A 13,540-nucleotide genomic window follows, 5' to 3' on the forward strand; every position below is an offset into this window, starting at 1 on the left:
GGACTGCCTTCAGTCTGTTATCTTCTCCCCTCATCTTCCAGCTTGGGCATGTTAAAATAAATGAGAAACCCTAAATGTTTCAGTCCACTGCACCATCATTTGATCCTTTAACAAATCTGTCTTTCATGTACTCCAACCACATTAAGTTTCTGATATCAGATCGTATTGTTTATACCCTAACATCAGCATTAGTTCATGGCAACGAGGTTCTCAAAGTGACACAACAAGAGTCAACAGATAAAGTGGTTTATAAATCATCCCCGCCATATTATTATTTAGCACAAAGTTGCATATATATATATATATATATATATATATATTAGCTTCATCAATGGTACACGGATTTGTAATGTCAGCATCCCCACTGCGTTTAATACATATGCAATGATGTTTAAGCCAGGACTATGGCTTCCACAGAGGTGGTCTCAAGCACTGGTTTCAACTCGTCTCCTTCATCATGCCAGATCTCAGGCAATGCTTCTCTTATGTTGTGAATGCTCTCTAGTGCATTATCAGCCCCTGGCACGACCACTGAGCTCCCAACCTGCAACAATATATTATGTGACATCAATTTTATGTGATAATAGATTCATATAAATACCCCCTTGAGAAGAAACTGCACGGTCCTTCAACTTTTGCGGGGAGATCTTTGACTTACGAGAACAGTATGAAGGCCTGCTGCCTTTCCTGCTGCAATGTTTCTTGCACTGTCATCGAAGAAGACCTGTGTGCCGAAAAATCTTCGATCAGTATATGTTCATTTGTGTCTGAAATCAAAAGACGATCACTAAATTATGACTAACTGTTCTCCTGGGATCGATGTTTGCGATCCGAATTGCAGTTTGCATGGCTTCCACAGATGGTTTGCAGAGTATTCGTTCATGGGGAGTTGTGTTGCTTTCAGTATTGGTGATTGACTCGGTTTCACTATAGAATCCATGATTATTTAGATCATCTGGTAGATTATAAGCTGGAGTAGCTGTAAGCTTATCATCAAGTTCAGTCTTTTTTGGTGGTGGATTGAGCGTCTCAAAGCATATGACACCTTCAAAGCAGTCTTCTAAGCCAAGCCTGCTGAGAACCTTCGCAGCATGGGCTTGGTCTGCATTTGTGAAGATCTGAGAGATTGGAATCAATGAAATCAGTAGCATGAGATGTCTAAACAAATTAGATCTTTGCTCTTCGTAAGTAGATTTGCTTACTATCTTTCGTTGTGGCATTGAAAGGAGCATATTCCTCAACAAAGGATCCGGTTTCAGTGTCTCATATGGCAATCTTCCATGAACATAAGCATGGAATTCATCGTTGTCGAAGACGAAACCTAATGCCTGTCGATGAAATGCTTCAACTGATGGCTATCTTAACGGAGTTCTTAATCAAGTAGAAGTTTGTACCTTAAGACCAGCCATTGTTGTTCCGTATTCTTTGTACAATTCCAAGCACATTTTTGGGATTTGGCTTTCTTCTATTTGAAGATGGTGCAGCATGTAATCTGTGGTTAAGCACAATCCAACATTAAGATCCGTGTGATAACTCGTTGTCTAGATATGTTTATGACCTATGGTAACTAATTATTGGTAGATGAACGATTAGGAAATGGACTGCTGCCACAGATAAGTTTACCTTCGATGTTCTTGCGGCAAGCCAAATTGATGCCACCACTCAAGGGATATAAAGTATCATCCATATCTACCATTAGTGCATGTGAATGTAAGACTTCATTAATGAAAGAAGGATTCACGTATATAATTATGTCCGAAGTCTGAGCTTACCGAAGAGCAGACACTCATACTTGGCTTCACTCACAGCAGTTTCCATCCTCAAATTCTATACCTTGAAGAAATATGAAGCAATGAGCAATACAACTCATACGAAGATTATATCGCGAAGCTAAAGCTCGAACAATTAAGAACTTGAAATTATCATTAGCTTCAAAAAGGAAAACAAAAGAGATGACATGAGAGATTCATTGCAATGAAGAACATGAAGAGCTAAAACAAAAAATGAAAGAGAAGTTTGACGGGAGCATCCACTTTGTTGTTTGTTACACCTTGAGAAGGAAGACCCGAAATGAAGAAAACCAAGTGAAAGAATATGGGAAGCTGATTGCTTGGAGTGATCTCCTGGAAGGCTCAATTTATACAAATCCAGGAAGCCAGATTAGTGGCTAATGGGATATGACTCTTCCAATGATTCCAGTGGAATGTTAGGGAAGCATTTATTATCTGTTCTTCGAATAAAGCAGTTTATATTCTTTCTTTTATCCTTGATGCCTTCCTACACAGATCCAAGTGCCTCCTCACATAGACAGAGGCAAATAGCACCACTAAACACCGCCAAATTCCATTCTATATCCTTATTTCTTATGCTGCTCGGCCACTGGTTGCCAGACGTCCGACATCCTCTTGGAATATTGGGAGCAGTTGCTTGCTAGAGTCTTGTCACGTGGCAGGATTCTGCAGGGTGTAGTGGACGATGGGGTTTATTCCTCTGTCGAGAGAGTGATGGGCATGAAGCATTCAGCCTTTCTTTGGAGTGCATTGCTAGCTTTCTCTTGTGGTGGCCTGCTTTGATGAGACACAAAGCAGTATAGAAAATTAGATATTGTAGATCGAGTTGGATAAGAGGAAGGAGGGCTGGTGAGAAGCATGGAAGGATGGTGGCTGATGGCCACTCAAACCAGCTTTTCTTGGTGGTTCATGGGTATGTGGTAAGGTTGCACAACAGAAGGAACAATACATTGCCAGATGTGTTGAGAAGTTGCTTCAGTAATCTGGTCCAGACCTGTGGATGAACAATACGACTCACAGAGACAAAGTGTTAATGCTTACCGAACGAAGATATAGATTGATTGCTTATGTCATCTATTTAATTAGATAATATAGATTATTCGAATGACATTGAAATGAAAGGTATATAATCTGGATCTTGATCTAACATTATTTGATTTAAGTTGTTGATATTAATTTTTTCTATAACATATTTATAGTTTTTATGTTTATAATTGATACCAGCATATTTTGAAATCAAAATAACTTATATCATAAAAGAATTTTAGATCTATTTATATGACTAGATTTGTTCATTTTTTTAATCATGATTTCAATCTCGAGTTAATATTATTTCTAAATTAATTTATGGTGTATTATGTCTGAACTTTGAATATATTCCTTCATGCTCCTCGTCTATTTACGGGTGATATTTGAATCTATTCATTCGTGCTCCTCGCTTACTTATAGGTGATGTAACATGGGTGATCTTTGAATATATTCCTTCGTGCTTCTTAGATATAAAATTAACCAATTTTACCTACTTTAGTCAATTTTTGATCGAAGCTCAATTTTAGCCTAATTTTTAATTAATTTATTTTTTAAATTAGATTCTTGATTGAATCTAATTTTAATTAATTTGGCTATTGGGTCTAATCTAGGTAGCTTAATTTTGGGATGCCAGATTAAATAAAATTGATTAACCTATTTAGGTTATTTATAAAATTAAAATAAATTATAATTATGATTTTATTTTATAGTTTTCTCATATGACATGTTGATTATTTTTTTTTGCTTGTAATAATTAAATTTTAATTATTGTTCTTAGATATTTTTATAGTTATTAACATACATTTATTTAAAATTATAAAATAATATATATTTTTCTTATAAAGGCATAATTTATGTTTAATCATGTTTATAATTATCAGATTAGATTTTTCTTTTAGGTTGATTAATGTTTAATAATTGTTATGATTATTATTATTTTATTACTATAAAACTATTTTATATAAATTAAATTAAATATATTTGATAAATATTATTTATAATTTATATATTTAAGTTTTATCTAACTGATAACTTTCAAAGTGGTTCATGAATTATATATGCTTTTAGGACATGAATTACAACATATATTTTGTTATTAATAAGATATTTTAAAATTTTATTTTATATTATTATATTGATCTTGTAATCATCAAAGTGGCATAAGCTAATAGTTTATAAAATTATATTAAAAAATTAGTCCTAAATAATATTAAAAATAATATTCATAATAGCACATATAATTATGAGATTTAGATAATCCCAAACGAGAATTTACTTCAAATGATTATGCAATGGAGTACGATGATACTATTTTAGATATTCTTGCGTCTTAAGATTTTATACCTAGATATAGTAATACTATTTCACAAGGATGATATTAATCATCCATAAATAATTTTGAGTGAACATTTGATATATCAATATTTCACCTAAAAATAAAATATAAATGATGTAAATAGCATCATATTTTAGAAACTCAAAGCATTAGTATTATTATATATTTTATAATAGTATTTGCTTCATTCTCATGCTTATAGTATCCATCGACACTTTTGTTCAAATTATTTAGTATAGTTAGAGTATATGTAGTTTATACTAGGCGTATAAGATCTTGACTTGTTGAAAGGTCAGTAGACTTAACTAATAAAAATATTATGAAACAAATTAATAAAATGGATGCTAAAAAAAATCTAATAAGTTCAATCTAATATTTATAAGAATGATAATTATAAACAATATAAAAACTTCATTCCTGTTTATAACTAAATATTTGCGAGCTATAGAAGATAGATTGAAATATGTTGATAAGTCATTAATTAGCACATTAATAAAAGAATTTACTATGACTTAGTATTATGACACTGGAGGGATTATAGTTGAATATGATAAGAGATTCTCTTAACTAGATAAATTATAGAAATCACTATGGACTATATTAGAAAAGTTAGTGTTATAGTACATAGAAAAAAAATATGATATTGATGACATACAATCTGTATTGGTAGTAAAATTTAATATAGTATTATATTTATTAGACTTATTAGTATATTTTATAAAATTCGTATGTACATGTAAATTACTTTTAAAAACTTTTAAAATCTAATTTAGTAAAATTATTTTTAAATAAAATTTTATTTTATTTATTTTGATTTTAAGTTTTTATAACTTACCCATTAATGGATGAAGCGAAAGAATATTAGATTATGTGATCATATTTAATTAGGTAAGATATACTATAAATATAATTAAATTTTGATTACGAATATATATTAACAGAAAAAAATTCCAATTACGATAAGATTCATTACGAGATGACATTAATGAGAGGGAATCTCCTAGGGACCTCCAAGAGATTAACATTTGATATGATAACATATAAAAGAGAGGTTACAAATCTTTTCATATCTCCCTTTAATCTTTTTTTCATCGTTTATAGTGATCCTATGAAAAAAAATATGAATATATCAAAAGACGAATCTAGTTTTTCTAACATATATCGCTACTTTCATTGGATTAGATGATGATATATTTATAGATTAAATAAATATTTTTTGAATGACATCGAAAGATACATAATCATAATCTTAATTTATCATTATTTAATTTTAATTTTTAATATTAATTTTTTAATAATAAAAATATAATTATAATTTTTATACTTATAATAAATAAAAAAATTATTAGCCAGAACTCAGGCAAATTCCAAGCATGAAAGGAAGATTGAACAAACCATTAGTTCCTCTACTCAAATATGGTGGATTCTCTCTCTGGTGTTGTATTTGTGTTAATTTTGATTAGGTGAGTTTGTCACCATGTTTCTTTTGAAAATGGTCTCTCTTTTCCACGAGACGTTTACGGTTCACAGAATATATATGGATCTTTGGGCTGTTCCCTCGGACAATCATTCTTTGCATTTCTGACACGGCTTTCCTTGACACACCGGTCATTCTTTGATTTTTTTTATTTGACATAATTTATAGTATTATATCACAATCATGTTTTGTCTTATGGAGTGATGCTTTTTCTCTTGAGAGGTTCCCTTGACAGAACAAGTTTCTCTCTGCTCTTCATGTCTCAATTAGCTATTCTGCTTGATAGTCTTTACTTGTCGTCTTTTAAAACAATCAATAACATAAAATCATTTAAACATATTAGGATTGATAAATATTCTTGAATTTATGTAGTCGATGTTTTTAGAGGCTAAGGGGTTCCGAGTGTTTATGGTGGAGAATTTGATCTTACTGTGGATAGAAAGTATTGAACTGCAATCAACAAATGGATAGTTCTAATAAAAGGACAGTCTCACATTAGTCCCAATCCTACTTTAGTTTTGCAGATTCACAGGACTGGTAAATTTGCTTAAAATCGACTGATGATGATGTTTTTCTGGCAAAGGGAATGTCGCTAATGGTATTGTCTTTTTCCTTGTCGACTATTGATACAAGTCAACACTCTATGATCTCGATTAGTCTCGAACAAGGGATTAATTCGCATGCCGACCTGTCCCTAACAAGTCTGCCAGGTTAAGAAAGTTCAATTGTGTCCCAAGGAAGACTCCTACGAGTTTTGGATCAGCAAAACTGTCGAGTCTTCTTTCTTACTCATGTTCATCATGTGTTGGAAGAATTCACACATCAAAAGGCAGAAGAAGAAGGAATAAGAAGAGGAAGCAAACAAAGGTGTCGTCGTTTCCACTCTGCAACCAAGGCGTCAGCATCAGAAGGAGCCAATTAAGAAGACTCACATCCACAGATTAACTCCTTGGATGGTGTCTTCCTGCCGCAGGAGCTGAGTGTCATTCCAGACTTTGCAGCACCACAAGATCCTTGATCTCATGATTCCTACCACAGGTTACATGAAACTGGCACAGCATGGGAAATTTGTGCTTTCGTATGATGCCTGAAGGAAAAGGTGTTTCAATCGAAAACTTAAAGGCACCATCCTATTCTTTCTGCGGTATGTTCTTCTTCTTCTTCACAATGATGGAAGCAGTTATATGAGGTAGAAGGAAAGCAAGCAGCTGTCAGATGAGCTACAAAAAAGGTAGACAGCAAGAAACCATGATGTAGTAGCCTCGATGCAAGTCCATGTTGGCTGCTGGAACAAAAGGTTGTTTAGGATTTGCATCAGTGACTTGTGAGCTTAGGAATCTTAGTCGAAGAAAGGAGCATTTCATCCATGTTTTGCAAATCACTGAAAGAGGAAAACTCAATTTGCACAAGTGTGGAACTTCAACCAGAACAAGCTTTGGCTTATCACTCTTGAACATCATGTCTATACACCCATTACACAGAGGAGCTCTAAGAGTTGGAAGAGAGTCGCTATCTCTACCTTTCTTGACTCGATTTAAACCTGTCCGAAACCTACAGATACCATATGGAAATCCTTACCGTAGATGTTTGAGGACTGCAACTGCTGCTGTCCTTGCTGATTCTGCTGCCAAGTGCCCAGACCAACGAGTACAGATTGGCTTTCGGTCTTGATGTCATATTGCAGAGGATGACTTTGGCTTTGGATTGTTGCCGATGCCGTAATGGTTCCTTGAAGGTACTCTGACCATTTGAGGTCCTCGTGTTCCCGTTCGAGCTGGACGTGGGCGTTCTTTTCTGGCGTCAGCTCCGAGAAAGGGAGGATGCCACCGTCGAAGGAGGTGCTGCTTTGCAACTCGATTACGCTACCAGTGTTCATGCTGCTCCGGCGACTGTTACTCAAATAAACATCACTGCTGCACTGAATACCATCAATTTCATCACGGAAAAGATCGATATTTGGTTTCAGGCTCATCAAAGCTGAGATGTTTCCGCTGGGAACCGATAGCAGAACTGTGGATATCGTGCTGCAATTTAACTCCTGGTTCATTTCGAAGAGAGGAGCGCAGTCAGGGGCAAAGCCTGACTGTGGAAGAGGGGATAAGTGGCAGGCCGATGAGCTCTCGTGGTCGTGGAAGAAGCCTCTGGTCGGCGTCACCGAATTCTTCCATGTTCTGCTCTCGCCTGATGATGATGATGATGATGCCGGCTTGTGTACCGAATGCTTGGTTTTCTCCAAGGTTGTGGCGGGGGCTTTGAGATCACCGGAGTTAGAGGTCTTGTCTTCCATCTCTGCGAGCGGCTTGTGAGTGTTGGGGTCGATGCCACTCTGCCTGAGCTTCTTCTTGACGCAGGAGTTCCAGAAGTTCTTGATCTCGTTGTCGGTCCTTCCTGGCAAACGTGATGCAATCTGTGACCATCTGCAGAGGTTGTGGAGTCAGAAACGAGAAAGAGAAGGCCATCTGCAGGGGGTTCTTCTACCTGTTCCCGAGCACTGCATGGAGTTCAATTATGAGACTCTCCTCCTGCTTTGAGAACGTCCCTCTCTTGAGATCAGGCCTCAGGTAGTTTATCCACCTCAACCTGCAGCTCTTTCCGCACCTCTCAAGACCTGAAACGATTGCGCATATGAGTACAAGAGGCAGCGGAGAGGACATATTTTGGTTGAATTGGCAATGCGTATATGCATTACCTGCTTGTTTAGGAACTGAGCTCCAGCATCCATGGCCATACTTGGTTATATGCCTGATCAGCTTCTCATCTTCCACAGGAGACCACAGGCCTTTCCTCAGCTTCTGCTTGTAGCAGCATGATTGCCTCCCCATTCCTACCAGGAACAAAGGCCTGCCAGCGGAAGTGTCGGCAACACCGAAGGAGGCGTCGGAATCAAGTGAAGGGCCAAGCTAAAAAAGAAGAGGAAGGGCGAGTCACAGTCAAGTGGTTGGATTTGAGTCGAGGTTGCCTTCTTCTCTTTCCTCTCCTCTCCTCTCCTTTCCTTTTCTTCTCCTTCGTTTAAATGTTGGCAAGAAGAGGGTTGAATTGTCTGAAATGCTCACGTCTTATCTTCTTCTCAGAACCAATGTTTGGTGTGGCCATGGTGGGGCTGACATGAGTCTGATATTTCCAGCGAAGAAGCTTAAAATATTCTGATGCTGATCACTGCAGTACAAGTAGGAAGACAACACCGTCTCTTTGAGCATGAGGTTTCCTTCCATCTGTAAAAGATCAACGTCCATGAGTCTTGTTTGCCAAAACTGCAGTATTGACTTTGTTCTGTCCCAAAAGGGCCAGTAAATAGAATTCCCTGTTCGATCTCCACAATATCTTTGTGTCAGAGGGTGCAGAGAGGTTCTGGTTTGTGGGAACATCCCTGGACTCATGGTCACTGCCGAAATCCCCATCGCTGAACAGAAAGAACGCAACATCTATGTCAGTTCAGAACACACAGCATCTTCCTTTTTACCACTACTCGTTCTCTCGGAGCAACTTCATCTCTGAATGCATTGTGAATAGTGATCGACTGGCAATGTATAGGTTGATGTTAACATCTGCTCACACTGAGGGCAGTCATACTGATCTTTAGTACTGCGTGTTAGTTTCACAGAACGATATTAACTTGGATTGCAAAAAAATCTGCATCATTTTCATGCAGTAAAGCTTATACGGTGCATGAAAGTATGATTAATTTTCATGCAAGTACCACAGTGGGGAAATTATGCATTACATTATGCAGATAAAAGTTTGCTTAATTTGAATCTGGTCACAAGAATTTTCATTGAATTTTTTTGTCATAAAAGTGTGGAACAATACAGTCGGTGGCGATAAGTGCGAAATATTTTATGAAATATAGAATATTTATTAACATCTAAAATTATATCAAAAAAAGTATGAATCATAATCGTCGATCATATGACAGGTATTGAATCATGTATGTGGCTTTGCTTGGTGAGAAAGATCACAATTGAAGAATGTTCTCAACAAGAGTTCATTCTCTATGAACCTTAATTAAAAACAACTAAAACTATTTCCTATTTCTTTTACAGGGATAAATGAAAAATTATGGTCAATTAGAGAGATTTTTTTCTTGGAAAATAGATTTGTTCGGATTAACATATTTACAACTTGGTTTTGTTTGCTACCAATCATTGCAACACATTGAACCATTCCGTATGACACTCTGCAATGTATTCTCAGTCAAACAAAGAGACCGAAACATGCCAATGCTGCTTCGATGATATTTCATGATGTGGACCAGATTAATATTTGTGGTGGTTGTCACATTGGACCACCCTTGCAATTGATGGAAGCCATTGCTTCCATTCTATGGCTATCATCACACTGTATCCATCCTGTTTCCAACCAGTGTTATGGACCCCCCCCTAATGTTCAGCTGTACATGAATCATGTATTGTTGTGCAATTACAAGCCAACCTAGCAAAGTTAATGCCAAATACTCTCCATTTATAATGAAAGATTATCATTTAGAACATAAACACAAACCATTTGGAGATAATCTAAGAAATCATCTTTGGATCACTTGTCAGGTCCAATACTGGCTTGAGCTACAGATCATACCTATGCAAGAAGAAGACGGTGGATAAGAACACTCTGACTTTGTGACAGCATCCCTTGATTTTTCACAAGTTCAAATAGATATACTTTGCACAGAAACACATCTTACACTGCTGATGCTGTCTAAATACATCATCACTCACTGACCTTATCATTTAACTCATGGTCTTGCTATATATTTCTATACTGCTTGTCTACTCTTCTCTCCCATAGTTGGATTACTACCAGAAGCTGGTCCTGCAGAAGTTCTCACTCACTGGCAAGGAAGAAAAGGAATGGAAGAAGAAGACGTTGTTGATTTGCTGAACTGATGTGGTGGCTAATTTGGCTGATGATGTAGTGGATTTGACCCACAGATGGTCCTCATTTTCTTGGGACAAGCTGACCTTCAATGCCTGCACTACCCTACCAAGCACATGTCTGTACACAACCACAGCCATGGCCATGACCGACTGAGTCCTCCATTTATCTACCTCCACCACAAATATCCGTGGCCTTCTCTGGGACTTATCTCCTAAGCAAAATAAATGGAGGATAGAGATGGGGACGGAACTTAATTATTGGGTGTGGAATGTGCTCCTTCTCTCTATGCCTGGCTTCATGAAGGGGGGACTGGAGATGAGGAGTGACCTACTGCGGTGTCTTGTTGGGTTGTCAAAGGAAATGAATTGGTCCTTCCCCCACTTTTTTAAGGTAATGTTCCCTTCAGAATAAAGTACACTGCACCCAACAATGCCGGCGGATTAGGTGGGAAGGGCAACCATATATGATTGCAGCAGTCTCAGTCTCTTTGATCGGTTCCTTTCAGTTTACGCCACCCTTGAGCAGTACCTTATTCCGATCACTCTTCGAAGAAGAACTGTAAACGAAAGCTATCCTCTATAGATTGAAGGGAAATCCGATTTGTAGATCTTAAGATTGACATCCATCGTCTGAGGACACACTAGGAGTTTAATCTATGTGATTGTGACAGTGTGTGGCGGAAGGCCACTCGACTAGAGGCGACCATCAATCACGTCCTCGTCCTTTTCAAGGTAACATGCACGTCTCAGTAACCAACGTAATTGCGATCTCATGCCATGGTTCGTGTCGATTTCTCTTGGATACATCCACGCCCACTGCTCACCTTCTAGACTACGGTCGTCGACGTCCATGCAAGCCATGAAAAATGCATGCATCAATATATCTAATAATTTAATTAAAAGAAGTTTGGGAAAATGACTTGAGAACTACATCCTCTTTTTCGTAATTAAAACTCCACCATGACATGCATCTGATCAATCATTCTCCAACTGTATATTACGCATCAAAGTGACATAACCTCCCACCTCATCGATTGACCCCCCCGTAGGATCATCTTCGCAGCACTGGGTAGGTCGCTAGATTGCATCAACCACTTGAGCTGCAACCTTTGTATGTGTGTAGTTAAAATTGATTGTTGTTATTATTATTACTTTTCAAAGAAGGTAGGATAAATGAGCTCACGTGGACACCGTTCTGTGGATGCAAAACTCACGTGAGGGGAGTACGTTAGGAAAAGGGCACTCGGGGCCGTTAGTAAATGAGGTGGTCCCTGGTGAGGAGATGAGGGACCCAACGGAAGCCACGAGCACGGTAGTTCAGGAGGACATGGTGATTTTTTGGGATTTAAGTGTGGAAATAGTATTTAGTATTCAAATGTTAAAACACATCCATATATCCATCTAAAATATTAAGATTAATTCCTTTTCACTAGGCTAATAATAGTAATTTCAGGTTAAAAATTATATAAAATATAAATCTCTTGAAATTTTGTCAGTTCTTAGAAGATATCTCATCCGATTAAAGAATTGATTAGTAATCAAGTGACAGTCAATTAATATAAGAATTTACAGATATTTATATTTTGTAGAAATAGGCACATTGGACTTCAATTTACAAGGATAAATGGAAAATGATGAATTTCTGAAAAAAAATATTTTTTAAAAATTTTAATTAGCGTTCTAACTTTCAAAAATTCTCGTAAAACATCTTTTATTAAAATAATGAGAATACCTTTATCGACCATCATTTTAGTCTAGCATCGTTGCCCATCATCTACGTGCCCTCGTCTTCACCTACAATATCTTTCAATAAGGTGACGACGGAGGCAGCCAAGGGCGGAGGCGACGTCGGTCCTCGTGCCCCATCCTTCCTCGCTCGTAGCTCCTTTGCTTGCACCTTCATCATTGGTCACATATATTATAGACAAAGACAACGAGGGCGAGACACGCAAAGACGAAATCGATAACACAAAGGGACATGAGTAAGAATGATGAGAGTGAGGCGCATAGAGATGAGTCCAATTAAAATTAACAAGAGTTGTGAAGGTAAGAATGACCCTGACAAGAACTAATAGGATCCGTGAAAATAGAACGGTGCATCAAGAGAGAAACAAAGATAAAAGTAAAATGATATTTTTATATAATTAGGAATGTTCTGTTGAAATTGTTGGCAGTTGGCGCTGAAATTTTCTAGGCATTTTTTCCGGGTTCGCCAAATACAAAAACGATAACGATTCTCTTGTCTGCGTTCCCTTTTGGGGTCCCCGCCGCCTCGCTGTCGTGACAGCCTGGTGGGACCCGATTAGCGGCGGCGTCGTCGTCGTTGTTCGCCTGGGCCAGTGTTCTTCGGCCATCTGTACAATAAAAAGATTCCCGACGGCGCTTGCCATGTGGAATCTTTTTATTCCTGGGCTTAACAAACGTCTAGTACAGACACGCGGCCGCAGGCGCGTTTAGCGGGATGCTTCGCTGGAATCTGTCGCGATTCCCTCTTCTGCACTAATCTCAACGCAAGCCGGGGTCAGAAAGGACACCACATGCCAACGTGATGATTCTATGGACTGAGCGGATTCGGGTCATACGTTCTTGGGCCTTAATCTTTTAGATCCGTGGCTGTACTTCCCTACATATATCTATTCATATTGTAACAGTATAAGTTTAGGAATCGAGTTAGTTCAAGTGCGATCTCACAATCCTCGTGACTGCACTTAAATTCAATCGGAATGTTGAAAGTCTCCCTAATATATTCACGAGGGACTTGTGTCAAAGGATCCAATCACTTCAATGAATGACCAACCTTCACTAGAGGAGGAAGTTTATTCTACCAACATTGGCAATGGTGATGGAACTAATGAACGGCCAAAGTTTCTTGTAGAGGAAGATGAGTATCTGAATGCTTTGAAGTACTGTGAAAGCATAAATTGGGGGAGGGAGGGAGACTGTTGATTATAGGGGCCGTTGACCCTTTGTTTAGGAATAAGTTATTATACAATATTTATTTATAAATTTATCATTTTTTCTGTAACGCAGACTTCAT

At 37.5% G+C, this 13,540-nt stretch overlaps 2 protein-coding genes across 3 annotated transcripts; both read right to left on the minus strand.

The window, feature by feature from the left end:
• Window positions 1–243: 243 nt before the first annotated feature.
• LOC103976069 (uncharacterized protein C24B11.05) lies at window positions 244–2,134 on the minus strand. Of its 2 annotated transcripts, none has more exons than XM_065109265.1 (8): window positions 2,051–2,134; window positions 1,773–1,833; window positions 1,624–1,689; window positions 1,395–1,492; window positions 1,203–1,328; window positions 804–1,118; window positions 659–724; window positions 244–544 (listed from the first exon to the last, which is right to left on the minus strand). In XM_065109265.1, the coding sequence occupies exons 2-8, from the start codon at window positions 1,816–1,818 to the stop codon at window positions 392–394; spliced, it is 870 nt and encodes a 289-aa protein (XP_064965337.1). In that variant the 5' UTR covers window positions 1,819–1,833; window positions 2,051–2,134; the 3' UTR covers window positions 244–391. The 2 variants fall into 2 exon arrangements, with proteins under 2 accessions (XP_064965337.1, XP_018677677.2); XM_018822132.2 differs by having other exon boundaries at window positions 1,773–1,827; window positions 2,051–2,123.
• A 4,910-nt stretch (window positions 2,135–7,044) lies between these two features.
• LOC135599818 (transcription factor MYB61-like) lies at window positions 7,045–8,627 on the minus strand. Its single transcript, XM_065094099.1, has 3 exons — window positions 8,322–8,627; window positions 8,111–8,240; window positions 7,045–8,049 (listed from the first exon to the last, which is right to left on the minus strand). Exons 1-3 carry the CDS (start codon window positions 8,452–8,454, stop codon window positions 7,167–7,169), a joined length of 1,146 nt encoding a protein of 381 aa, XP_064950171.1. The 5' UTR covers window positions 8,455–8,627; the 3' UTR covers window positions 7,045–7,166.
• Between the last annotated feature and the right edge of the window lie 4,913 nt (window positions 8,628–13,540).

The sequence above is a fragment of the Musa acuminata genome, chromosome BXJ1-2 (assembly GCF_036884655.1).
Source record: "Musa acuminata AAA Group cultivar baxijiao chromosome BXJ1-2, Cavendish_Baxijiao_AAA, whole genome shotgun sequence".
Classification (NCBI taxonomy): Eukaryota; Viridiplantae; Streptophyta; class Magnoliopsida; order Zingiberales; family Musaceae; genus Musa; species Musa acuminata.

Excerpts from the sequence above, each read along its gene's own strand:
- LOC103976069 (XM_065109265.1), bottom strand. The coding sequence starts at position 1,818 with ATGGAAACTGCTGTGAGTGAAGCCAAGTATGAGTGTCTGCTCTTCG. Across the intron at positions 1,329-1,394 it reads CAACAATGGCTGGTCTTAAG|GCATTAGGTTTCGTCTTCGA; the intron begins GTACAAACTTCT and ends TTTCATCGACAG. Across the intron at positions 1,119-1,202 it reads CAATGCCACAACGAAAGATA|ATCTTCACAAATGCAGACCA; the intron begins GTAAGCAAATCT and ends CCAATCTCTCAG.
- LOC135599818 (XM_065094099.1), bottom strand. The coding sequence starts at position 8,454 with ATGGGGAGGCAATCATGCTGCTACAAGCAGAAGCTGAGGAAAGGCCTG. Across the intron at positions 8,241-8,321 it reads CTCAGTTCCTAAACAAGCAG|GTCTTGAGAGGTGCGGAAAG; the intron begins GTAATGCATATA and ends CAATCGTTTCAG. Across the intron at positions 8,050-8,110 it reads CATGCAGTGCTCGGGAACAG|ATGGTCACAGATTGCATCAC; the intron begins GTAGAAGAACCC and ends CAACCTCTGCAG.